General features: G+C 36.3%; 2 protein-coding genes and 1 long non-coding RNA gene across 5 annotated transcripts; 1 reads left to right on the top strand and 2 right to left on the bottom strand.

The window, feature by feature from the left end:
- On the bottom strand, positions 925-10,882 carry LOC109230623 (transcription factor PIF1-like). The gene is made up of 8 exons (XM_019396085.1): positions 10,101-10,882; positions 9,112-9,997; positions 5,184-5,282; positions 5,019-5,084; positions 4,860-4,925; positions 2,521-2,904; positions 2,073-2,151; positions 925-1,766 (listed from the first exon to the last, which is right to left on the bottom strand). Exons 1-8 carry the CDS (start codon positions 10,187-10,189, stop codon positions 1,762-1,764), a joined length of 1,674 nt encoding a protein of 557 aa, XP_019251630.1. The 5' UTR covers positions 10,190-10,882; the 3' UTR covers positions 925-1,761.
- LOC109230635 lies at positions 9,835-16,513 on the top strand. 2 transcript variants are annotated; one of them, XR_002068693.1, is made up of 3 exons: positions 9,835-9,909; positions 15,436-15,498; positions 16,034-16,513. It is a non-coding gene; the product is annotated as an uncharacterized LOC109230635 (long non-coding RNA). The 2 variants fall into 2 exon arrangements; XR_002068692.1 differs by lacking the exon at positions 9,835-9,909 and adding an exon at positions 10,465-10,535.
- LOC109230605 lies at positions 18,326-20,904 on the bottom strand. Of its 2 annotated transcripts, XM_019396077.1 has the most exons (4): positions 20,735-20,904; positions 18,868-19,096; positions 18,675-18,767; positions 18,326-18,572 (listed from the first exon to the last, which is right to left on the bottom strand). In XM_019396077.1, the coding sequence occupies exons 2-4, from the start codon at positions 19,030-19,032 to the stop codon at positions 18,447-18,449; spliced, it is 384 nt and encodes a 127-aa protein (XP_019251622.1). In that variant the 5' UTR covers positions 19,033-19,096; positions 20,735-20,904; the 3' UTR covers positions 18,326-18,446. The 2 variants fall into 2 exon arrangements, with proteins under 2 accessions (XP_019251622.1, XP_019251616.1); XM_019396071.1 differs by lacking the exon at positions 20,735-20,904 and having other exon boundaries at positions 18,868-20,716.

The following is a 24,605-nucleotide window of genomic DNA, read 5'->3' as shown; positions in this document are numbered from 1 at the left end:
AACTTGAATACAATTTTTATTCAAATTATATACAATGTCTTTTGTATATTTTGTATCTGATTTATACATAGTAAAAATAAATTTCATACAACTAATTATATATTATACAACTTATCTACAATTTTCATACATTATTTCTACTCAATTATATACAACTACAATATCATACCACGTAAATACAATTTATATACAAATATTATACAACTTTCATACAATAATTAAATTAAAAAAATATATATAAACATTAGAATACAATTTTTCTACAATTTTACTACAACTGTACTACAATTTCGTAAGTAGAATTTATGTCTTGTCTTCTTCTTCTTCGAGTTTCAATCTGAAATTCAGCCAAAATCAAGTCTAATCTTCACCAAAACACCCTTAAAATTGAGATATAAGCTCCAAACCATATTCCCAATTGTTTGCAGCAACACTCAACCCAAACAAATAATGGTTTTTGAAAACCCAAATTCGAATTCAAAGCTTCAAAGCTTTTTAATGGCTATCAATGGTGGAATTGCTGCTCACTTTTCCTTTGCTTTACACTACTGGAATTAGGGATTGAGAGATAGAGAGAGACGTAGAGAGAATTCTCAATTGTTTCAACAACACCCAATTCAAACAAATAATGTTTTTTGAAAACCCAAATTCGAATTCAAAGCTTCAAAGCGTTTTAATGGTTGTCAATGGTGAAATTGCTGCTCTCTTTTCCTTTGCTCTACTTTACTGAACGGGATTGAGAGATAGAGAGACGTAGAGAGAGAAAGAGCGCAGGAGAGAGGGAGACGGAGAGAGAGAGCGCATGAGGGAGAGAATAAGGATGAGAAATAATCGATTCCTAATATAAAGGGATACCCATTTAATCCCTAAAGTATATATAATTGGTAAATTTGTATATAGGAGGTAATTAAATTGAAACTTGAGTAAGGATGGTAATAAGTTTTCAATAGTGTATAGGTATATAAAAATCCCAAAAAACAAAAGCAAACAAAAAGACCATAGGAGCACTATGAATTCGCTCACCTCCCAAACTAACACTTGCTACTACAACACCTCAATTCCATACAAGCCCCGAACTAAGAATTAATCAAATAAGTTGGAAGAACGCGTCCGAAAAGCAAAATAAAATTTACTCGGCAAAAATAACTCCAGAATACCTCATGCACGGGGCGATAAAATGGAGTTGTCGAAGTAGTTTCACAGTGAATTAATGGGATTTGCATCCTAACTTAATATGATGATCCGAAGTATCTACGAAATGATTTGTGTTTAACGACTGTGGCTCGTCTTACCTTATTTTTGCAAGGTAGTGTAGTTGTTATGTCACAGAAAAGTAGAGAAAGATATCAAGCAATGCAGCTGATGACTGATGCGCACCTCATTTTTGTGTACCAGAGTGAGAATTATCATAAATATGTTTATGATCATCAATGTCTGCAGCAGTTAAAAGGGGCAGCGCGCACATAAAATTTGGGGTGAAGAAGAATCATAAGCCTGGAAATGCTTAAAGCCTCTTCACCGGCTGAACATCTCTCTTATGCCGGATCACTTGTGATGTTAAACGCTGGCCACAAATTATATCCAAATGCCAAAATCGGAATGAGATTTCATGGGCCACAATATATAAAGCAAACTGAGTTTTGCAGTAATAATTACAAGTTAGTGGTGCTATATTTTGTATCAGCCCGACTGCAGCGGATGTTCCTCTTGCACTACAAAATTTAGTTTGTGAGAAGCTCTTACGTTCTGGCCCCCAGGTAATCAACCTGCAAATAAATAAGTAGTGAATAAAGTCTATAATTTTATACCATTGAAATACTGCAGGAATGTCCACTTGCACCTATATATTATTCTCAATGCCAGAGAACAATTGAGTTCTACCCTTACTTATCCTAATGCTGCTAAACGCATATATCAGAACATAAGCCCATCAACAATCGTGTAGAATGCATTTTTTGGCACTATGACAGTGTCAAGCAATTTTTTCCTAGTTTCATCCCCTTAGTTTGTTGCATAAGAACCACCCCATTGTGGTATATATAAGAGCTATAAACTTTGAATGGTAAGCTTACCAGATTGAGGATTCCCTGGATTTCCAACTTCTTTGCTGCTGCCGGGTTTATTGTAACCTTGCTGTTCTACTGCCTGATTCTGCATTTAAAAGCTAAGCATTAGGCATGATAGGTGAGATCATTAGGGAAAACATAAGGAGCATATCAAAAGGCTCTGGTCGATGGCTCCAAGCTGCATCCATCTTGTAGGTATTCACTTAATAAAACTCGTTTTGGTAAGATTGTATCTAGCAATAAAATATTCTAAGAGCAATTGACCTATGACCATGGTGAAAGTAATTCCTCATTGCAAGATGAGTGGATTTGTAGCTGGTTGTTTCTACAATGGACATATTCATCACAATATGCAACAACTAGACTTTTTGATGGTGGTTGACTGGTTTCTACATGAACATAGTCGGCATGATAATAAATGAACTACGAACCAAGTAGAAGAGGAAGGACTTGCCTGCGGTAATTGCACTTGTGCCTGGTGGAGACCAAAAAACTGTTGATATGGATCATTAATGTTTGGAAGTCTTTGCTGGTTGGGATTACGTGCTACAAGTGGATTTAGCATTGGATCTTGCTGACTTGAGGCTTGCATCCTGGAAGGATCTGGTACTGGAACTGGTGGCAAATGAAACGGCGCCATAGGAAATCTAGGACCCATTTGTGCTGCTGCAGCTGCATTCTGCATCGCTGCACCTGGTAATAGAGGTTGATATGGCACCATTGGCCTGTTCATGCCAATCTCCATACCCATTCCCACCATGCCCATTCCCATAGCTGGCATGTATTGCTGCATTCCAGGATACATCATCGGGACCATGCCGCATCCCATGGACATCATCTGCAGACAAGCAGATATGATCAAACTATGTTCTGATTTGATTAAAAATCTTTTTTAAGATAAAAAGCAGGACTGTATCACCAACTAGCTTCAGCATGCATATTACACAACCAGAGATAAGTTTAGAAATTATTCCCTTGACCCTGAACATATGTAAATCAGCTCAGACCAGCTGCGAGCTGAAAACGCAGGTCAATAAGGAGAAGCATGAACCTTATTTTTAGCAATGAATGCCACTTCTACTACAGGAGAAGGCAGTGAGAATATGAGGAGAGAACTTTTAGTGTTCACGATATAACGCTGTAAGATGTCATGCATTCAAATATACTGAGCTGAATAACATAGGTTTCTTGTTCCAGCAATGGCATTAAATTGAACATTCAAGTTCAACTAAAATTTAGTAATAAGGCTTCAGCACCTTCATGGAATTTGAATCAAGAGTGTGCTACAACAAAATTAACCAGTCAGCGCCACATAGAGTAGGATTTGATTAAAAAGGAGTATTTGGTTTCCACAAAGGAAAAAACAAATTTTACAAGGTGAACCGCTCTTTTTGGGCAATGAATGGAAGTACGGAAGAATTAACACCAGAATGGAGCCCAACAGGATTCTATCAAACATTTTTCGGGCAAAAGCACTGAATGACCTGAAAGTGGCCCAGTTTAGTTAGCCCTGTCCTTAGTAATTCAACATTCAAATTTTGTCAATCTTATAGATAGAAGCTGAAGAAGAAGACCTGGATAATAACAACATGGGTCCCTTCTCTCAGTAACTCAACATTCGACTTTTGTCAATCATATAGAGAGGAGGAGGAGTGCAATCTCTTAGCAATAAATTGTTGGAAACCAGATAGTAGTGTGGATATATCGTGAATATTAATATACCTGTACTGTGTTCATTAGAATTTCGGAATAAACAGCATAAAATGAAAATATAGAATCGGAGTTATGGCCATACAAGTCTCTAATCAAAACACAAGCAGCGTTCGCGACATCATTTAAATAAGTTATACCACAAAGAAACAAATAATTTCGTACTTAGAATAGCATAAGGGAACACATGTGCGCGCCGGCGGGGCGTGTATGTGCAACATATATACATAAAATGTATGAAAAACGTAATGTAATTTGATGCATAGGGAAGTCATGGGTAATATGTTTCACTTTTACAGAAATCTGGTGCTGAAGAAAAGACAAGATGAGTTAAAAATCTGGTGCTGAAGTAAAGACAAGATGAGTTTTGTTTTTCATTTGGGACAATACAAGTTGGAAACAGACTTAAGGCTGTAGTACATGACTAGCATGCAAGTTTTTAAATTTACGCAATATCCAAAAACTGAATTAGTGTTATCCACATACTGCTTCTGATAAAAAGTGTCCATATACTGCTACATGAATTACAAATGCTGGTAATTCAGATTCTACGTTTCTTAGACCTCGTACAATTGCTCCATTTGACTTTGTCAGATGTACTTTACTTGAGAATGTGTAGCGCTGCGAAATAAGGATATGCTGATTGACCCAATTGGCGTTCTCAATAATCTAGTTACATATACTACTTCCTATTAATACGATAAACAAGAAAAAATGTGTTATGCCAAAAGAAATGCTAAAGTTTGAGGACACAATGCTGTCAACAAAATTATAACTTAGCATAATAGAGAAAAAGGGATTTTACCATACATAAACTATAAAATAAAGCAATGACTAGCGACTTGCAACCGAAAATGTACTAATATTATTCACATTTAAGATGCATTTAATAAAGAATGAGGTTCTTGAGGTGTAAAATCATCCAATTTTCTGGTGCTTAAGGGTCAAATATTTTTTAGGACTAAAGAAATTATTCCCTCTTCAGCAAGGACTGTCAAATTCCTTTACTACTAAGAAATCGAACAAAAGAGGGTTGAGAGGTATCAAGAGGCAATACACAGAGAAGAGTGTTAACAAATATACCTGCACTTGCAATTGCAGTGATTTCAAATACTCAATTGCCTCATCCAGCATTGAAGCTTTGTCTGTCTGAAATTCAACAGAAGATTAACTTGAATATATTAAGAGGACAGTAAACTATCTGTTCTAGACATTGTAGAGAACTCAAAGAAGAGGTCAAACCTTGTTACAGCGTGGTATCAGTTCCTGCAGAGCCCTCATCTTCTCATTAATTCTGTCTCGACGTCTCTGTGTTGATTGGTGCATTGGCATGTTGATTAAACAATCAAACAAGAAAAAGCAGTAGAATTATCAAAATCCTCAAATAAACAATTCCACAATACATACCCTTTCCGAAAGATTATGGACCTCTGCAGCACGAGATCGTTTTGTAGACGTTGAACCACGTGCATGCTTCTTTGTATCACCAGACTCAAATTCAGCGTCCTAGGGCAGTTGAGATATAAGTTAATGAAGCATTAACAGTAAAATCGGGGTCATCATAAATCTATCAAAGAAAAATACTTGAAGAAGACTCAAATGTTTAAAACTAAGAACGATCGGAACATCTGGTCTGCTTCAGAGGTTTGCAGTTATATATGATGTGGTAAACTCAACAGGAAGCAAGAATTTGTTCTCAACTTTCAGTATTTCTTGTCTTTCTCCCGCAAGGCAAGGCATCACAAATGTCAAAGTTAACAATCACAGAAATATTTACCATGATCTCTCAAAAAGTAAGATCGCATATGCTTTCTGGGGAGGAAAGAAGATAAAAGTGGGCCAGCTATTGCAAGTGTACCTCGACCATCACAACTTTTTTTGAAAAGTTCTTCCTACCTCCTCCTAGTAGTTATTAATTTATACTTCAAAAAATCATGACATTTTCTTGGCATTCATGAGTTCTCCTTTGCCCCCATTCCTCTCTAAATTTAGAAAGTGTTTCAACTTCAATATACCACCCTTTTTCTCTTTAATCAACTTCATTTTTTTTCTGGGAAAATAATCGATTTTACCAATTACTCATTGTCTCATTCTCTAGAATCTAATCAAGTGTCACTAAAGCTGCTAAGTAATACACCGAAGCAGTAAACAGAGGATAAAGTGAAATCAATGTTATTAATACATCCAGAAAAATTCTATGACTCTGCTTGGAACAAATTTGTTATCCTGCCAGAGGAACAAACAGATATAGAAGTTGTTTATAGGTTCACCTGGTACAACTTAGTACACTCTATACAATCTAGAATCAGGAAAAGCCACAAGGAGCTCTGAGGTGAGTTTCACCAGATGTACTGGTTATGGAACTGATGAGGTATCTTGTTAAAACAGTTATGCAATCCTACTGAGGTCCTTTCAGACATTTCAAAGTTCAAAGAGAGTTGAAAAATAAATGAATTTCTATTACTTTGGGCAGAAGTCAGATCAATTCGGTTGCAAAGGAAGTTCTACTCTGTCAGCTCAAAGTTGCCTCATTCAACCAAACTACCACCGCTGTGATTTGTAATGTGAAACATGCAGAAATTAAGTGCTCCCTCCACTCCAAATAGAATGATTATTATTTCCTTATTAATCCGTTAAAAAAGAATAACACATTCAAAAATTTCAAAACAATTGAACTTTTCGTTCTACCCTTATGATAAGCTTTTATAGCCAAACAAATATTATGGTATGTTTAAAACCATAAATTTCAAAAGTCTTATAGCTAAACAAATGCTTATGTTAAAACCACAAGTTTCAGGTCTTCCTTTCTTTTTTAAATTTTGTGCCCAATCAAACTACATCACTCAAAATTGAAACCGAGGAAGTATACAGCTAACCGTGCTATATTATTCCAGCAAGAATTCGATTCCATCACTCAAATGGTCACTCAACTATTCAAAATTATCAAATAAAGTCATTTTTCTTTCGTTTGTAACAGAAAAGTCATTTAACTATGCATATTGCACTCAGAAGGTCACTCAACTAGATTTCTCAAACTTTTGATTGCCAAATATCTATTTTACCCTCTAAATTATCAACTTTTGCCCCTTTTTTTTTACTTTTTAATATTATAATTTTTGATCTTTTAAATTTATGTTATGGACTTACCTAAACGATAAATAAATTTTATTTATAAAATAAAAAATAAAATAGTATTTAATCATATATAATATTGGAATAATAAAATATTGAGCGTAGCAAAAAAAATTAATTAGAATAATTTGTTCGTTGTAATAATTTTGATATTAACAACAAAAACTCATAAATTTATTCACACAATTAAGAATGAAAGAAAATAAAAAAATTTAAAATACATATCCCATGCACGTAATATAAAAACTAGTTATTTGAAATAGAGGTGTATTTTATACCATATATTATATATTCTTGAAAACTATACTCAATTATTTTATTATTCCGATATTATATATGCTAGGAAACTAATTTTTCATTTTTTTTTTTTTGTAGTTTATAAATAAAATTTATTTGTTCAATAGATAAGTCCGTAATGTAAATTAAAAAGAGAACAATTATAATATTAAAAAAAATTAAAATAAAAAGAAGACGGAAGTTAAAATTTAAAGGGAAAATAGGTATTTGACTATCAAAAGTTTGAGAAATCTAGTTGAATGACCTTCTGAGGGCTTATAGGCATGACTTTTCTTTTTCGTTAAAGATGAATTTACCAGATAATTTGAGATAGTTGTGTGACAATTTAAGTAATGGACTCATTCCCCGAGGCAACTAGTTCACATCTTTCCTTTGCTTACTCATTAGAGCATAATTCTTTTCCAAGCTGCCCCCAACTTTTCCAAGTCCCTTGTGGTAACCAGCGAGGACTTATTTTACCTTACTTGCCAAACAAACTTCATTCATTAGATTTACTGATACTACTTAACTATTTGCAGCGCTGCTGTATTAAATTAAACGTTATCTTATAATTGGCCATTTGACCCCGAGGTGAAGGAGTGGAAAACAAGACCTAAAATAGTTTAAGAAGGTTATAAAATAGTATTCCTTTATTTACTACTCATCTACTAGCATCTTGGTACTCATGAAACTGGGATTTTAATTATTGTGACTGCTGGGTTACCAAAAGGTCAGCACACCATAGGGTTATGCTGATTTCAAGGAAACATGAATACAGGTACAGCCCCCTCTGAGCCGCCCTTCTCCATGGTTAAAACAGACAATGGGACAAAATGGAACAACAGTCCAAACAGTCCCGTGACTTTACGCTTAAAATGAAACCAAGATAAAATCCTTGTTGAACAATCTGGACTGTTCTTCACTACTGGAGGTGCGCTGCCACCTATTTAGTCATAAATAATACTTTAATCCCCCCTCCCCCCACTATGATACATTTTTTTTTTTTGCTATGTTTAAAATGAATACTCCCTCCGTTTCAGTTTATGTGGATCTATTTCCTTTTTGGTCCGTTCCAAAAAGAATGAACCCTTTTTAAATTTGGAAACAATTTAGCTTAACTTACAATTCTACCCTTAAAGCTTTTATAACCACACAAATACTCTGGGCCCCTTTTTGATTTGTTTAGGACCACAAATTCCAAAAGTCTTTATTTTTTCTTAAACTCCGTGCCCAGTCAAACAGGTTCACATAAATTGGAAAGGAGGGAGTATCATTTTACATATCTAAAATAATTTATAACTACATAAATATCTAAAACTTGATTTAGATCACAAATTTTAAAAATAATTAATGTATTTCTTTTTAAAAATTGAATGCCCAATTAAATCGCACCAGATAAGTTAGTACGAGGAACTAGCATTTTAGAAGTACTTAAAATATTCAAAAGATTTTTTTTGAAGAACAAGTAGTCCCTCCGTTTCAAATAATTTAACTTTAAACTCTTCATTTTACTCATTTTACCCTTAATGAGAAATTTTTATAACTATAAAAATATCATGATCTCACAAAATTTTTATCCCTAAACTTTTAAGGTTTCAAAGATAATTCTGTTTTTCTTAAACTGTGCCTAGTCAAAATATTACCCGGACACCAACCTAGATGCTATAAAACAATTTTTTTGGTTTAGTGATTTAGACACGTGTCACAAACTATGGCACTCAAATGAACCACAGCCACAAACAATAGGCTCGCAGTACGTCAAGCATAGGCAGATGACGTGGCCAATGAGAAAATCCCCCCTAGGGCTAAAATGCGCCCTAAGTTAGATATTCTTGCGAGCCACGAAAAACGACAGCGCTCAACAGACAGGTACAGGTGCGAGTAATTGGGAATTACAAAGGAAGAAAACAACAAATTAACTGCTCACCTCATTCTGACCATCCCCGTCGTCCGTTTCTATTCCTTTGCGTTTCCGATCATTTGATGCCGCAGCCGTCGGTGTCGCCAACGCCGCCGTTTGCGACGACGGTGGTTCAGCGCTGGCGTTTATACTGTTTCCTGAGCCGGGAGATGACGTCATTGAAAGCTCACATGTCGTCGCCGGTTCTATAATTGCCGTTGACGCTGTCACAGTTCCGTTGACATTTACAGTTCCACATGCTACATTTCCGCCGGGAACCGGTACTACATTATCCGCTACGTGTGAAACCCTAGATTCAGGCCCTGAAATTGGAGTTTCGTTTGAGTCCACGACCGTTGATTCTCTAGGTGACTTGCTCGAATTTGACGGGCCAAGTTCTGACCTTGTTCGACTAGGCAATCGCGAGAAGTGTCCGAAGTTCTGGAACCGATGTGAGCTTTCAGTGCCGGGACGTCTTGCAGGAGGAGGTATAGGCGGTCGAGGAGCCACTGTAATCGGCGCTGCAGGGGATGGTTGCGGCGGAGGTGGACGGATCTCCACCGTGGGCGTATGGATTTCTCGCGGCGGCGCAGCAGTTGTAACGGTTGCGCTCGGTGTGGAATAAAGGAGATCGGCGTAAAGATCACGTTCGAAGGAGGAGGAGTCATCGAGTGGGTAGTGAAGCCACGAGGCCATCTCGTCCTCCTGCATAAACAGCTGCTGTGGTGTAGTAGTTTCCTCTACATGTCGGATCTCTCTACTGACAGCTTGTTCGGAAGGAATAAGTGCATCACCGCTACCACCTCCGCCACCGCCGTTGGTAATGTGAGATTTCTTCCGAGATCTTTGATTTTGGCTCTGCATAACCACTTGTCCATTATGCCACAATAGTTCCATGATATCCTCTTCCGCCCTGTGAAACCATTAAAAAAAAAAAGCAAAAACTCTTCATTCAATCACAAATCAGAAAACCTTTCATTTAAATCAAAAAACATTAAAAAGTGCGTAAAGCTTACATTGCAGACTTTTTAGGTCTGGTAAGACCAGAAGAAGTAGGAATAGTGTAGTCATCATCCATATCAAAATCAGGAACTGAATGATTCATCTTATGCCGCTCAGCTTAAATTTCCCCGAAAAAGAAATTAATCAAATTTATAAATCGACTACACAGTCGGCAACAACCAGCCCAAAACTCACCATAACACTCGAGTGTAGTAACATGCTCATAAAATCTACCAAATCCCAATGATTCAAAAAGCTTCTTTAACCTCCATATAGAAGACAGGGTTAGCTCAAAAATAGAATTTTAAAAGCAACCTTTTTGGTACTCTTTAACATGGTACTGTACTCTGTAGCAATTTTTCTGATATGTTGGGGTTGAAAATGGAGAGACACAGAGGGTTGATTGAGACGAGCAGAGAGCGAGAAGGTGGGCGATTTTGGGCGTGAGTGTGAGTACTTTCCTCTTTCTGTTCTTTCCTTCTTCTTTTTTCTCTTGGTATTTGCCTTTATTGTTAATGTCCTTTCTTCAAGAGAGATAAGGTGCTTCTCTCTCTTTCCTCTCTTGCCTTTAATCTTCGAATAAAAATAGGAAGGAAAAAGACGAAATTGTTTTTTGACACTATTGCATCGGACACAGTTCTTTCTCTGTCATATAAACACAATTCCCCACCTGTTTCAATCAAGCAACTTATCATCAACTACTCTACTACTTTCTCCTCAACTTGGATCTTTATCTTTTACATTTTCGCCCAAATAAAGGAAAAACACTTGCAAATGTGAAAACAATATGGTAACTTTGCAATAGACATAGTAACTTTAGATTGAAAACCGACTCAAATTTTCATGTTGGTTTTTGAATCAGCTCGTTTAAAGTTTAGTAAATTTTCTAAGTTGATGATTTCACTTGATTATGTAAGCATATTTAAAACTGATTAGTGACAGAGCGAACGCTTTGTTTGGATGCAGAGCCGTCGATTTGTGGATGCTTGGTGGGGCCCACACTAGATTAGCATTTGTACGGTAGTATCTATAACATTATTGGGTAATAAGATAAACCCGATAAAGACATAATATATGACTTCATATTTGGATAATTTGGGATTTCCAACTAACATGTATTATTAAATGTATACATACTTTAATGATTAAGAATAAAAGTGCATCTATCACCAAAAGGAGTGTGATAATTTATGTTGTACAGTCGAAGTGTTATGTAATGCTCCATAAAATAATCTGCTAAGTACATGTCTAAGATACTCTTACCGTTGCTTATTACTTAAAAAATACCTTTAATTAGTCCTTAAAAGTTAGAAAAGTAGTGATTGCTCTGTATAATAGCATTATCTATTGTGGATGGTCCAAATATTATAAGCTGATTCGGGCGTGAGCAGTGCAGATTTATTTGTTTAATTATGACTTTAAGCTGAAAATGACATCTAACGGTACCTGTCTCCAATTTAATATAGGTGTTTCATGGTCAAAACGGATTTAAATACTATGAGATAGAATTAATTTATTCATCTATTCTATTTATAGAGTCCGTCTCTTAAAATAATTATATTGATCTCTAATTCGTTTGTTGATATTTACATATATTATTTTCGCATGGTTCAACTACTAATCATTAAAATTTGATACTAAGTAATTGGGTCCTTTCATTATCTCAAAACGTAAAGTGCCACCTTTTTTTCTTCCTTTTTAAAGATATGGATACAGTTGAATTTGTCAAAGTCGTGTGAAATCAAAATGAGGAACGTGGTTGAGAATGTAAGCTACTCCTTGCTTTCGTGCTATAGCATAATTCTTAGGATATGTCACTGAAGCTAGGTCCAAGTATATCGAATATTATATGCACCCGAATAGTGTTCTAAGAATTGAATATATATTTCTGTTCTTTGAAGCCGACATTTCACATGATTTATGTTCTTGTGGCATAACTCAAAAAGTGGTAAGTTCTTCTTCTTCTTTTTTTTTTGGGTGAAGAGACATGTTGAACTATAATTTACACATTATGGATATATAAAGAACCAGATTTGGGTAAATTAAATGTTTTTTAAAATTTGAGAAGAAGTATATATATCACATAAAATAACAGGACCAACCCAAGGCCCTTTGTGCAACCTCAAGCAGGTATGTAAGGTAGATGAACCCCTCCGCAACAAAAGAAGTTGGTCAACAAAGGGAAGAAAAGAAAGGGAGAAAATGCATTATGTGTCATCATAATTCCATAGATACTCTCTCCGAGCCTACCTATTTACGTTACGAACATTTTGTTTACCTTTCCTGGCAATTTAATCATTATTTGCCTCATCATTTTCCTAAGGCTATTTACTGACATCAGCGACAGAGTGGGCTTCAGTTCGCCCAGATCCATCACAATTAATGCTAGTTCACCTTTACGGGACACATCATGATATTCACACCAAACATATAAATGCATAGTACTCCCTCCGTTTCAATTTATGTTATCTATTTCTTTTTTTATCCGTTTCAAAAAAAATGTTCCCTTTTTAAATTTGATAACAATTTAGCTTGAACTTACAATTCTATCCTTAATGAGAAGTTTTTATAACCACACAAATACTTTGGGCCCCTTTGTGATTTATTTAGGACCAAAAATTTTAAAAGCCTTCATTTTTTCTTAAACTCCGTGCTCAGTCAAACAGGTTCACATAAATTGGAACGGGGGGAATATGTATTCTTTTTTACCCAATGTATTTGTCATACTTTTTTTTTTTTAGTGTTTTCCATCCAAAAAAAATGTCTTACTTGTTTATATGAGAATAATTTAACTTTTAACTTTATATTTTAAATAATTTATAATCGTACAAATATTTATGGTTAATTTTAAACTACAATTTCGAAAGTCTTCTTTTCTATCTTGAACTCTATATCAAGATAAACATTATCACATAAATTGAGACCAATAGAATATCTTTTATATACATATTTATTGTAATGACCAGACTGGTCGTTTTGCTTTCAAGATCCATGTTCCCCTAATTAAGACTCCTCGTATGTGCTTTACTGTTTTATGACTTGCGTGGATGGTTGGTTGGGATTGAAAGGGTTCGGGGTTGAAATCGAAACACTTGGTTCCTTAATAGTGGTCTAAGATGGCCACTTTGACTTGAGTCAACATTTTTAGTAAACGACCTCGGAACAGGGAATCGATGGTTCCAATAGGTTCATATGATGATTTTTGACTTGGGCGTGTGTTCGGATCGAGTTTCAGTGATCCAGGAGCATGATGTCTAGTGTTGAAAGTTGACGCATTAAAGGTTTTCAAGTTCTTTAAATTTGGTTTGAAGTAGACTTTGGTGAAATCGGGGTCCGTTTGGGATTCCGAGCATGGAGATAGGTTTGTATGGTGATTAATGACTTGTACGTAAAATTTGGTGTCATTCCGAGTTGTCTAAGTACGATTCGACGCGTTCGGAGCTAGTTAAAGAAGTTTGAAGTTCATAAGTTGATTAATGAGGTTTTGAGGTGCGATTCGTGATTTTGACGTTGTTTAATGTGATTTGAGACTTCGAGCGAGTTAGTATTGTGTTTAAGAATATGTTTGGACGGGGGCCTCGAGTACTATTCAGATGACGTGCGGAACATGTTTGAACTTAGAAGATTGTTGAAGGCTGTTGGATCTGGTGTTTTTGCACCTGCGAAGTTTGGGTCGTAGGTGCAGCGCCGCAGAAGCGTCTGCCTAGCCGCATATGCGTGTTTTAGCTAAGTGGGCTGAGTCCGCACGTACGAACGAGGGAGCATAGGTGCGTAACCGCGAAAGTGGTAGATATCCGCATAAGTGCACCAGAGTTGGGGAGGGGGAGAGGGGCAGGGACGCAGGTGCCACGCATCGCAGAAGTGGAAGAGGGCCGACTGGGCTAGAACCGCATATGGGGAAATGTTCCGCAAGTGCGAACTCGCGGAAGCGGGTTTTGGATCGCAGAAGCAGTGGGGAGGGACCTAAGTGAGGACCACATCTGCAGTGAATTTGCCGCAGAAGCGAAAAATCTCAAGGCATGAGGGTGCATTTATTTCGGGACTTAGCCTATTTTCCACACACTTCTACTTGGCCTTGGGCGAATTTGTGAGCATTTTTGTGAGAGATTCTCATCAATATCACAAGGTAAGTAAATTCTACCCATTTTAAAGTTAAATACATGGATTATGGGTAGATTAAACATGAAAACTTGTGAAAATTTGTAGGATTTTGTGGAAAACCTAGGTTTTTGATAGAAATAGGATTAGACCACGAAAAATATTATGGGACTGAGTAGAAGTTATATATTTGTGTTCGTAAGGTTATGTGTAACATCTATTTACAAAAAAATTGTGAATCAGGACATGTGGGTCTGGAGGTCAATTTTAGGAATCTTCCAAATTGGGTTGCATAATTACTATAATAGTTAAATTTTGAACTTTTTAGTATATATTGATTAGTTTGTATAACCTTTGGCTAGTTTTGGATTGATCAGCACCGATTTGAGGCTTTTAGTGTGAATTGTGGACCGGGAAGAGGATTTGGAAACGATGTAAGTCTCTTGCCTAACCTTGTAATAAGAGGGAATTATCCCCGTAGGTGTTATAAATAGTTATTTGCTAATAATTGTGGGTGCTACGTGCGCACGATGTGACGAGAGTCCGTACGTAGCTAAAATCATGCTTATGTCCGGGTAGTTTTAGGACTCCACCATGTATTACATGTATTATTTACACCTAACTTGTTAGTTTAATTACCTAAATTTATAACTGAAAGTGGATAAAGGATTTGTAAAGACTGAGATTCATTACTTTGAGTTTCGGCGGAATACTCGATTGTTAGCGGAACTCATGCCTTCCTTGAGTATTATTCTTATGTAGTAGTCGTTAACCGGAGTTTGTAGAGTATTCTCTATTCCTGTGGATCGGGTCGAGCGCCTCGTCAGTATATTAGATGGATCTATGATTCGCGTCGGTGGACCCTCGGCAGTGTACACACTATTCCGGATCGGGCCGTACGACATCGGCATAAATCGTGCGTGATATTTTTCGGAGTCCGATTATACTTGATATTTCTTTCTTGATTTGAGACTTGAAAAATTACTTGGTGTCTCTCATGTGTTAAAGACTTGGCATATGATAGTTGGAGACTTTAAATTGACATTATGTTTAGGAATCATTATTTAGTGCTTCTTATTTCACTGTTAGTGTTGTATATCATGCCTACTTATGGTTTCTGCATATTATTTATTGACCTCTAGTAAGTGTGGATGTCGACCCCTCGTCATTTCTTCTTCGAGGTTAGACTAGATACTTACTTAATACATGTTGTTTATGTACTCACGCTATACTTCTGTACTACTCGCGCAGGATCAGAGGCAGGTGCATCTGGTGGCCAGTCAGACACGTACCCCGTCATCCGAAAATTTAGTGGTGAGCTACTCCCTATGCTTCGTTCTGCAGCACCCGAAGTCTCTTCCTTGTTGTATTTATTTTTCTGTCTATCTTACTCCAGACAGTAGTATATAAGTTTTTGTATATTCTATTAGTTGCTCGTGCATTTGTGACATCGGGGTTTGAAAAATTCTATTAGATATTTCATGATATTGATTATTAAATTCGCTACTTCACTGTTACGTTTATTTCATGCTTTACGTTACCACGGTAACCCACTAATTGTCTCTTTATTAAATAAAATCATTGACTTTAAAAATATTAAAATGAACAATTAAATGATTAGTTCATTGTCGGCTTGCCTAGCAGCGACGTTGGGCGCCGTCACGACCTATTGTGGGAATGAGGTCGTGACAGCTTGGTATCAGAGCTCTAGGTTCATATAGGTCTCACAAGTCATGAGCGGGCTGATAAGTGTGGATTTTGACCACTTATTAGTACCTTTTTTACTTTTGTTTTAGTCCGAAAGTATTGATTTATGTTACAAAAACTAATGAAAGTGTGCAAATTGCAGGAATGTTGGAGATTTGGGCTAAAACGAAGAAATCCAGAGTGTTCCGGCTCACAAGGCAAAAGGGGCGTAACATACCAAAAGTGCGGTCCGCAGAAGTATTTCTAGGGCCGCAGAAGCAAGTACGGATCGCAGAATTCCTCTTGCGGCCGCTAATGTGTTGCTGATACTCAGAGATGGAATAAAGAGAAGTACGGACCACACACAATTTGTGCGCCTACAGAACATGGTCCGCACTGACAAGAATTCAAAAAGTTCAGAGAGTGTGCATAATGACCAAGATTGAAGCCTTGTCGAAGTGCGGACCGGACATGAATTGTGCGGCCGCAGAAGCAAAATTGCAGCTGCATACCAAATTGTGCGGCTGCATAATCCATTCCCCTGCAAAACTCAAGCAATTGACCGCACATGGAATTGTGCGGCCGCAGAACCTCCCGAGGGGCATTTTTGTCAGTGAATTTTGAGCTACTATAAATAGATAGGAATCACATATTTAGGCCAAGTTTTGAAGTTTTCTAAGCTGTAGCCGTTGTGGTTTACTATTTTAGGAAATTTGTGATCATTTTGGGACAAAAACATCATAGTTTATTGATCACGCCCAACTATGCCTTATAAAAAGGACTAAGCGGTCGCTGCAAATATAATCCGGTTTACAAGTCCGGAGTCGAATCCCACAGAGAACTAAGGTTTAGCTACAGCTGTTCACTATCACCAAGAAGACAAGCTTGAACAATTCCTAACCTATAGATATTAAGATTCTTGTATTTAACTACTTAACTAACAAATTAAAATAGTAAATTAATAACTAACGATACTGAGGGTTAGAGAAAAGATTAAGGAGGTCTAGAGTTATGATTTCCCCAATTGTCGGAATCCTTCTCGCTATGTCTTCTATAATTTCGCCTAAGTATTCTCTACCGATCATGAGCACTCTTATTACCGTAAATCTCTCCCGAGTAATTACGACAATTTACTAGACGCACTCTCCCGAGCTACGCTAGCTGGCTTTTAATACAGCTCACTTCAGATCGCACCCAAGGCTTCGTTATCCCTAATCCCACCTTTAAACCCTCGGTTATTGATCCCTCATATACTCTGGGAGAGGTGTTGTTCAACAATTACCTAAATATGCACTCTCTCCCGAGTTATGCATACTAAATAGGCACAGCTAATTGAGAGCTCTTCAATCAACCAGAATATAAACGTAGTTGAACAAATAGAGAAAAGCTATGGCTCAATTATATAAAAACATAACAAGAATTTATCCTCAAAAAAGGTTCTATCANTGCTGTGCATGAGAATGAGGCCACGCATCTGTTAGAATCAGGTTCTCAAGCTGTGAATCAATTAAATGATCGAGAGTAGACAGAGGTTACTCGATCTCATCCATCACTTAACAAAAAGAAAAATCCAGACCATGAAAATCAGATTATCGCAGAAATCTTTACAGGTGCACTATGTGAGGATTCAAGGAAAATCAACTGCTCAAACACCTTTGATGCTTTGAATATAGAGCATGATCATGCTGTGGGGAGTTTGCGGCTTAAGGACATAAGTGCAATCTCAAGAAATAAGCAAGGGAACTCTCCAGGCAGGGGCAAAATCAACAGAAGAATGTTGGTACTCCATTAAATCAATCAAAGGATATTATCACTACAAATTTTTCTGATGCACTTGCACATGAAATGGGTACTGGAATTAATTCACCAACAGTAAAAGATGGTAAGATGCAGCAGCAAATATTTCTCATTCTCAACATTATTCCTGGTCTATGGTAATTCAGCTATAACTAATTTATGCAACTTTTTATATTCCAAAGAGGTGTCTCATTTGCCACACGAATAATACTACCTCTTAGCATTGCATGGATGATATGAACACTGGATGTAATTTACAGAATGTTTGTTAGTTCATGAGACTTTTAGCACGCTTGATCATTTGGTTGATCAATGAAGCTACTGAAACAATCAGAGAGCTGAAAATTGGAATTAAGTTCACCTTTATTTACTTTTCTTTGGAACCTTTGCAGTGCAGATGCTTTCAACTAATTTTCAAATTTTTTGCAGTTGCGAAAAATTGATTCATACACATTATAATGTAAAATAACTAATAATCAGCTCATAAGCATCGACTAATAATTCTATTGAACGAACAAAGTAATTTCACTTCCTGGAAGCATTTCTTTTGGTCAAATCTAGAGGTGGCAAAATAGTTATAAGAAAACAGTTATCCACCCATATTATCAATCAAAAAATGAGTTGGATAATGAACCATTTAAAAACAAATTTTACACTTCTCTATTCATGAACAATAAGCTAAAGGTCAATAGTTTCCAAAAGAAACTACAGATATGCGTATGGACTTCCTTCAGTTAAAGAAACACATTCATTAAAGAGAAAAAATACAATAATAAGACTTAAATTGCAGCATGACTTACTATTGCAACTTGAGTATCAGTATGAACTTCATTCCCTTTCTTTGTACGAGTTGTAATAAACATTTCAGACTTTGATGGTTCCTCGTTATTCTCTTTGATTGCGCGCTACAAATTACATCAAAGAAGATATAAAAAAGATATCACTTTGTTCCGACAAAGTACAAAAAAAAATAAAAGTAAGATTACAAAGTGTCGACTAAATATTACCAATGCCACACACACTCTTGCAAAATTAATAGGTCCCATTCGATGCCTCCACTTTTGTTTTTTCCTGTTTTCAGAATTCAATTGGCCCATAGCCTAACAACAAAAGAAGCATATTAATTAATAAATCAAAAAGGGAAAAAATATATACTGCAACAATAGGTAGAAAATGTAGAAATGCACGGTTTAATCTTACTTGGACATCTTCGTCATTCCAATACTCAATCAATTGACGGAACTGAACTTCAGGTATCTCATTGGGACGATTTTGTAGCATTTGTTCAATAGTAGCATTTTTATCAAAATATATCTTCTTAATATTTCTCTTGTGTCGCTTCCAAGTATCACGAAGACCAGTCATTACCCACTTCTCTCCTTCAGCTAGAATTAAGAACTTGGACTGTGCAAATATCAAGATCTGCCATCTATGGGGCATATGCAATAATTGACCAATTAAACACACTGTACAGTTAGAGTAGCTCTACAACTCAGTTGCCATAGATCTATATTATGGAATTCCAGATTTGGTTATTGAGCATTGGGCTGTTTTTCTCATCTTGGAATATTCTTTTCAAATTGTATCATGAAGATCTGTGACTATAATGATTATTGATTTATTGGCATTGATATATATGCAAGAATGAAAAGAGTAAAAAAGTGAAAATGAGATACTTCATATTACCATAATTTACTGAGAGTAATATCAAATCATGATCTTAATATATCAAAATTTCATGTATACTATATTTACTAAGTGTAAGATCAAGTCATAATCTTAACATATCAAATTTCCGTGTTTCGATTTATCATAAAGAATCTAGTGAAAATTTATGTAAAACAACAAGTACAAGAAGCAGCAGTGTTATATCTACTGGTGAGGTTTTAAAATCTGGTGCACAACAATGTGGTGATGCTTTGGATAATACAGAAACTACAGGTGCAAAGGCAGTGAATAAAGAGGATAAGTGCCCTCAAAATCCTGTAAATGTTCAGGCCAATGCTGGGGTACAAACAACTTTTTTGAATGCTGCAACTACTAATTTGGAAGGACATGAACATGCTTCAACTTCCTCCAATGAAGATTGACTTAATAAGAACACAACTGGAATGATTGGACTGTGGTAAGGGAAGCTTTTACCAAGCAGAACACACCTACAGGTGCGAAGACACAGTAACAAAAGACGAGGGATTCGGGTGATCGACGAAATGCTCTACAAACTGTCGCCAGTCGAAACGGATTTGAAATCCTAGCAGACGAGGAGGGTGTTAATATAAACTCATCAACTCTAAATGATCCTAAACTGCTGCAACAAATAATTCCAGCTACTACCTGTGACAATGCAACCACAAGCGAGGCAGTGTGTTTTCTTCTAAGGAATTGAGTGTTAGACGTAATGCTTCAGAGAACAATTTAGTTAGGATTTCAAGCCTAAACTAAAACCCCACAAACAATTAACAGAAAACACAAATGAAACAGACAAAATAAAGGTCCAAAAAAGTACTTAAATATCTACAAATCTAAAGGAAAAAATCCGCCATCAAAAAAAGTCTATCTTAAAGAACCCACAAACAATTAATCACAAGAAAACCAACGAAATACACAAAGTAAGCAAACAAATTAGTCTATTTAACCAACGAAATACACAAAGTAAGCAAACAAATTAGTCTAATTTCGTTTACCCAGAACTCAAATTAATCTATTTAACCCAAGAAAGAAAAACACAAAGTAAGCAAACAAATAAAGGTCCAAAACAGTACATATCAATAAATCTATAGTTACCCAGAAGCCAAAATAGTGTAAACGAAAACCCAAACTAACGAAGCATACCCAAAATTAAACAAAACAAAATTACTTCTTTTTAGCCCAAGAATCTGAAATTATAAAAAGTTCAAAGCCTTGAGTATAAAAGAAAGATTGTACAGAGGTACCCAGATATTGTACACAATAAAAGATTATTTTTTCATCCCCATTACTAAGAAACTAGAAAAATTGAATCTTAAAGTATAAGAACAAAACTAAAAATTGAAAAAAATAGAAAAGTTTTGAGCAAAGAAATACTTACCAATAGAGAAAGGGATGGAGATTTGCAATATATGGGTGAGAGTAATCTGAAGACACATGCAACAGAGAATTGAAAGGAATAAATTAGGTTAAGGAGGCAATTAAGGTGAAGCTGCAGTGAGGCAATTAAGGTGAAGCTGCAGTGAGAGAAAAAATTGGGGAAAGGACGATGATATTGTACTGGGTGGGGGGGGGGAATATTTTCATTAATTCTAATATCTGGGGGGAAATTTTGAGTGAAATTTTAGACTTTTGCCTATAGTTCGTAACTGAACGTCTTTAGCCTTATTAGAATTGGGGAAAATATTTTATTTAAAAGTGTAGTTTTGGTGGGAAACTTTTGGGGAAATATTTTATAAAGAATTTTTAGGGTACGCTTGTAAAGTGTTGTATTTAATATGACAATATAACAACTCTTTAAAAACGTAGCAATACACCCAAAAAGCGTGGCCAAAATTTTTAGATTTAGGCAACACTTGAAAAATGTTGTCTTTATACTTAAAAGGAACGCTATAAGTGTTGCCTTAAAAGCTGTGGCCGAAGACTATACTCAAAGGCCACGCCTAAAGAGTGTTCCTACAGATACTTTTGACAACACTTTTTAAGCGTTGCCTAAATTAGTGTGGCTGTAGGCATAAAATGTTGTAGTGCAAACCTCTCGTCAATGGTATTTAAAATTTCATGATGTTATCTCTTCATTTGGCTTTGGTGAGAACATTATGGATCAATGTATATAGCATAAGATCAGTGAAAGTAAAATTTATTTTCTAATTCTATATGTGGATGATATTCTTCTTGCAGCCAATGATAAGAGAATGTTATATGAGGTGAAACAATTTCTCTCTCAAAAGTTTGATATGAAACATATGGTGATGTATCTTATGTCATTGGCATTAAGATTCATCGAGATAGACATCGAGCTATTTTAGGTTTACCTCAAGAAACCTATATCAACAAAGTTTTAAAGAGATTTCGGATAAAGGATTGTTCACCAAGTGTAGCTCTTATAGTGAAGGGTGGCATGTTCAATTTAAACCAGTGTCTGAAGAACGACCTTGAGAGGGAACAAATGAAAAATATTCCTTATGCTTTTGTTCTTGGAAGTTTCATGTATGCTCAGGTTTGTATTAGACCTGATATTCAATTTGTTGTTGGAATGTTGGGAAGATTTCGGAGTAACCCATGTCTTGACCACCGGAGAGCTGCAAAGAAAGTCTTAATATACTTTCAAGGGACAAAAGACTACATGCTTATGTAAAACGATTAGATAGCTTGGAGGTAATTGACTTTCCTATTCAGACTTTGCTGGTTGTGTTGATTCACGTAAATCAACATCAGGATACATTTTTATGTTGGCTGGTGGAGCTACTCCATAACAGCCTCGTTTGTTCTGAATATTTTTGGATATTATAGCTAAGTGTTGTTATATAGAACATATATTATAACATAACATGAAAATTGATTTCGGAAAAGCTTGACTTTTATAGTGAAGTGTTGTTATACATGGATGCTGTTATAGAGAGGTCTGACTGTATATTTTGGAGGAGTTCCAAACTGACTCTGACTTCTACTTCCACTATGGAGGTTGAGTTTGTTTATTTTGAGGCTACTTCACATGGTGTATGGTTGAAGAGTTTCACTTTTGGGATTAGAATTGTCGATTCGATATCTGGGCCATTGATGATAAGTTGTGATAATTCAGTTGTTGTCTTTATGGCTAAGAATAATAAAAGTGGGAGTCGAAGCAAGCATACCGATATTAAGTATCTAGGCATAAGAGAACGTGTTAGAGATAAAAAAAAAAAAAGTGGTCATTGAGCACATTAACACTAAATTGATGTTCGTTGATCCTATAACTAAAGGCATGCCACCACAAAATTTAAGGATCATGTAGTTACAATGGGACTTGGTTCCACTATGTAAATTTCGTTGTAACAACAAGTATTGAGAAACTCTATTATGTATAATATTTCTCATATTATTATTGTGTACATATTCAGTTTTATTTTGAGAAATATTGCTAAAGTATGGATCTAGAATAAACATTGGATTTATTCATTTAGAAATATGGGCAAAAGTTTAGAGGATAATGCATCGTGATACATGGAAGATACTACTCACTCATAGAGAAAGTATCGCCATGATTAATGTATTATGATTCTCTCTAAAATATATTTTGGGCATTTTGTATATGGAATAAGTGGGAGAATGTAGGAAACGTTCTTTTACATTGAACGTTTAAGAAGGTGGTCCATTTAATTTGGACTAGTTAAAACTCCCTTCTTCAATTTATGTAACTGCCCAAGCTGTGAAGAAACTTCTACACATTTATGTGACTGTTTCAAAGTTGTTCTTGTCCAATGGTTATGGAGTTACACCAAGGATCTGCGCTTAGCCCGTTTTTATTTGCCCTGGCAATGGACGCCCTGACACACCATATTCAAAGGGAGGTGCTGTCACGGCCCAAGTTCTCCCTTCGTGAACCGTCGTGACGGCACCTAGTCTCTATGATTAGGTAAGCCTAACATTTGCAGTAAAGGAACGAAAACATAAAAGCTAACAACTAACAGGTAAATTTAAATAAGAAATTAAGATGTCGATCGGCATATACAATAATCACTCTCGAAATGTACATAATGTCACGACCCAAACCGAAGGGCCGCGACGGGCACCCGGTGCCTTACTCAACCGAGTACCAATGTAACATATCTTTCTTATCATACTATCAAGGGTAAATGAGATAGAAAACATGTCATGAGATAACAAGAATAAAACATAAGGGAATACTCAACATATGATGACCGAACATGATATACAAACTTATACATGTGACATACGGGCCTATAAGGCCGACATGACCATTTGTAAACTCAAAACATAGGCCGACAAGGCCATACAAGTATCCATACACCTGACATCTGTCTACAAGCCTCTAAGAGTACATAAAATCATAAAGGTCGGGACAGGGCCCCGCCATACCAATCAATACATATCCAAAGCATACTGACCAAATAGGCAACTCCGGAGCAAGTGGAGTACACCAACACCTTCGCTGAGCTGATAGCCTATTAGGAGGAATGTCAACCTGTCTATCGGGACCTGCGGGCATGAAACGCAGCGTCCCCAGGCAAAAGGGACGTCAGTACGAATAAAGTACCGAGTATGTAAGGCAGGAAAGCATAAATAAGAACAGTAATGTAAAGAGAGATAGAGGAGATACAACCTGTAACATCTGAGTGCCTCTAGGGCTACTGAAATAAAATGCATAATACATATATATACATAAGCTTTTAAAAACATACGCCTCTGTGGGCATCATCATCACCATATCATACCCGGCCTCAAAGAGGACTCGGTAAAAACGTACCCGGCCATCATAAGGCTCGGTAGAATCGTACCCGGCCACGTGGAGCTCGGTAAACCCAACTGATCAGTGGTTGCACAATAGGTGCCATACCCGGCCGACTATAGCGCGGCTCGGTAGAGTAAAGTAGATACATATATAATGCATGCTGGACTCATGGAGTCACGTTCTAAACCTTTTGGAGTGACATAAGGTCATTGGACCATCGATTAACATTATGGACATCATACCATCAATATGAACTTCACTAGGACTCAAGGATCATATATACTTTCTTGGAATAACTTTGTAAGGAAAGAATAACATGGACAACCTTAGTTGCTAGGAGTAGATTCATTATGAAATAGCGTATCGTTTATGTTCATTTCACTTTAGATCATGCCAAAAGAATGAAGGAAGAGCCTTAACATACCTTAAACATGTTGAGTCCTTAATACCTTCTAAGCAACTCTTCAAACAAGTCAACTCGATCTATCATAGCATAAGGAGATTCAAAATCAGTGTTGAG

The sequence above is a fragment of the Nicotiana attenuata genome, chromosome 1, assembly GCF_001879085.1.
Source record: "Nicotiana attenuata strain UT chromosome 1, NIATTr2, whole genome shotgun sequence".
In the NCBI taxonomy this organism is placed as follows: Eukaryota; Viridiplantae; Streptophyta; class Magnoliopsida; order Solanales; family Solanaceae; genus Nicotiana; species Nicotiana attenuata.
The sequence above is the reverse complement of the archived record's forward strand: the minus strand, read 5'-3'. Positions and strand labels throughout refer to the sequence as shown.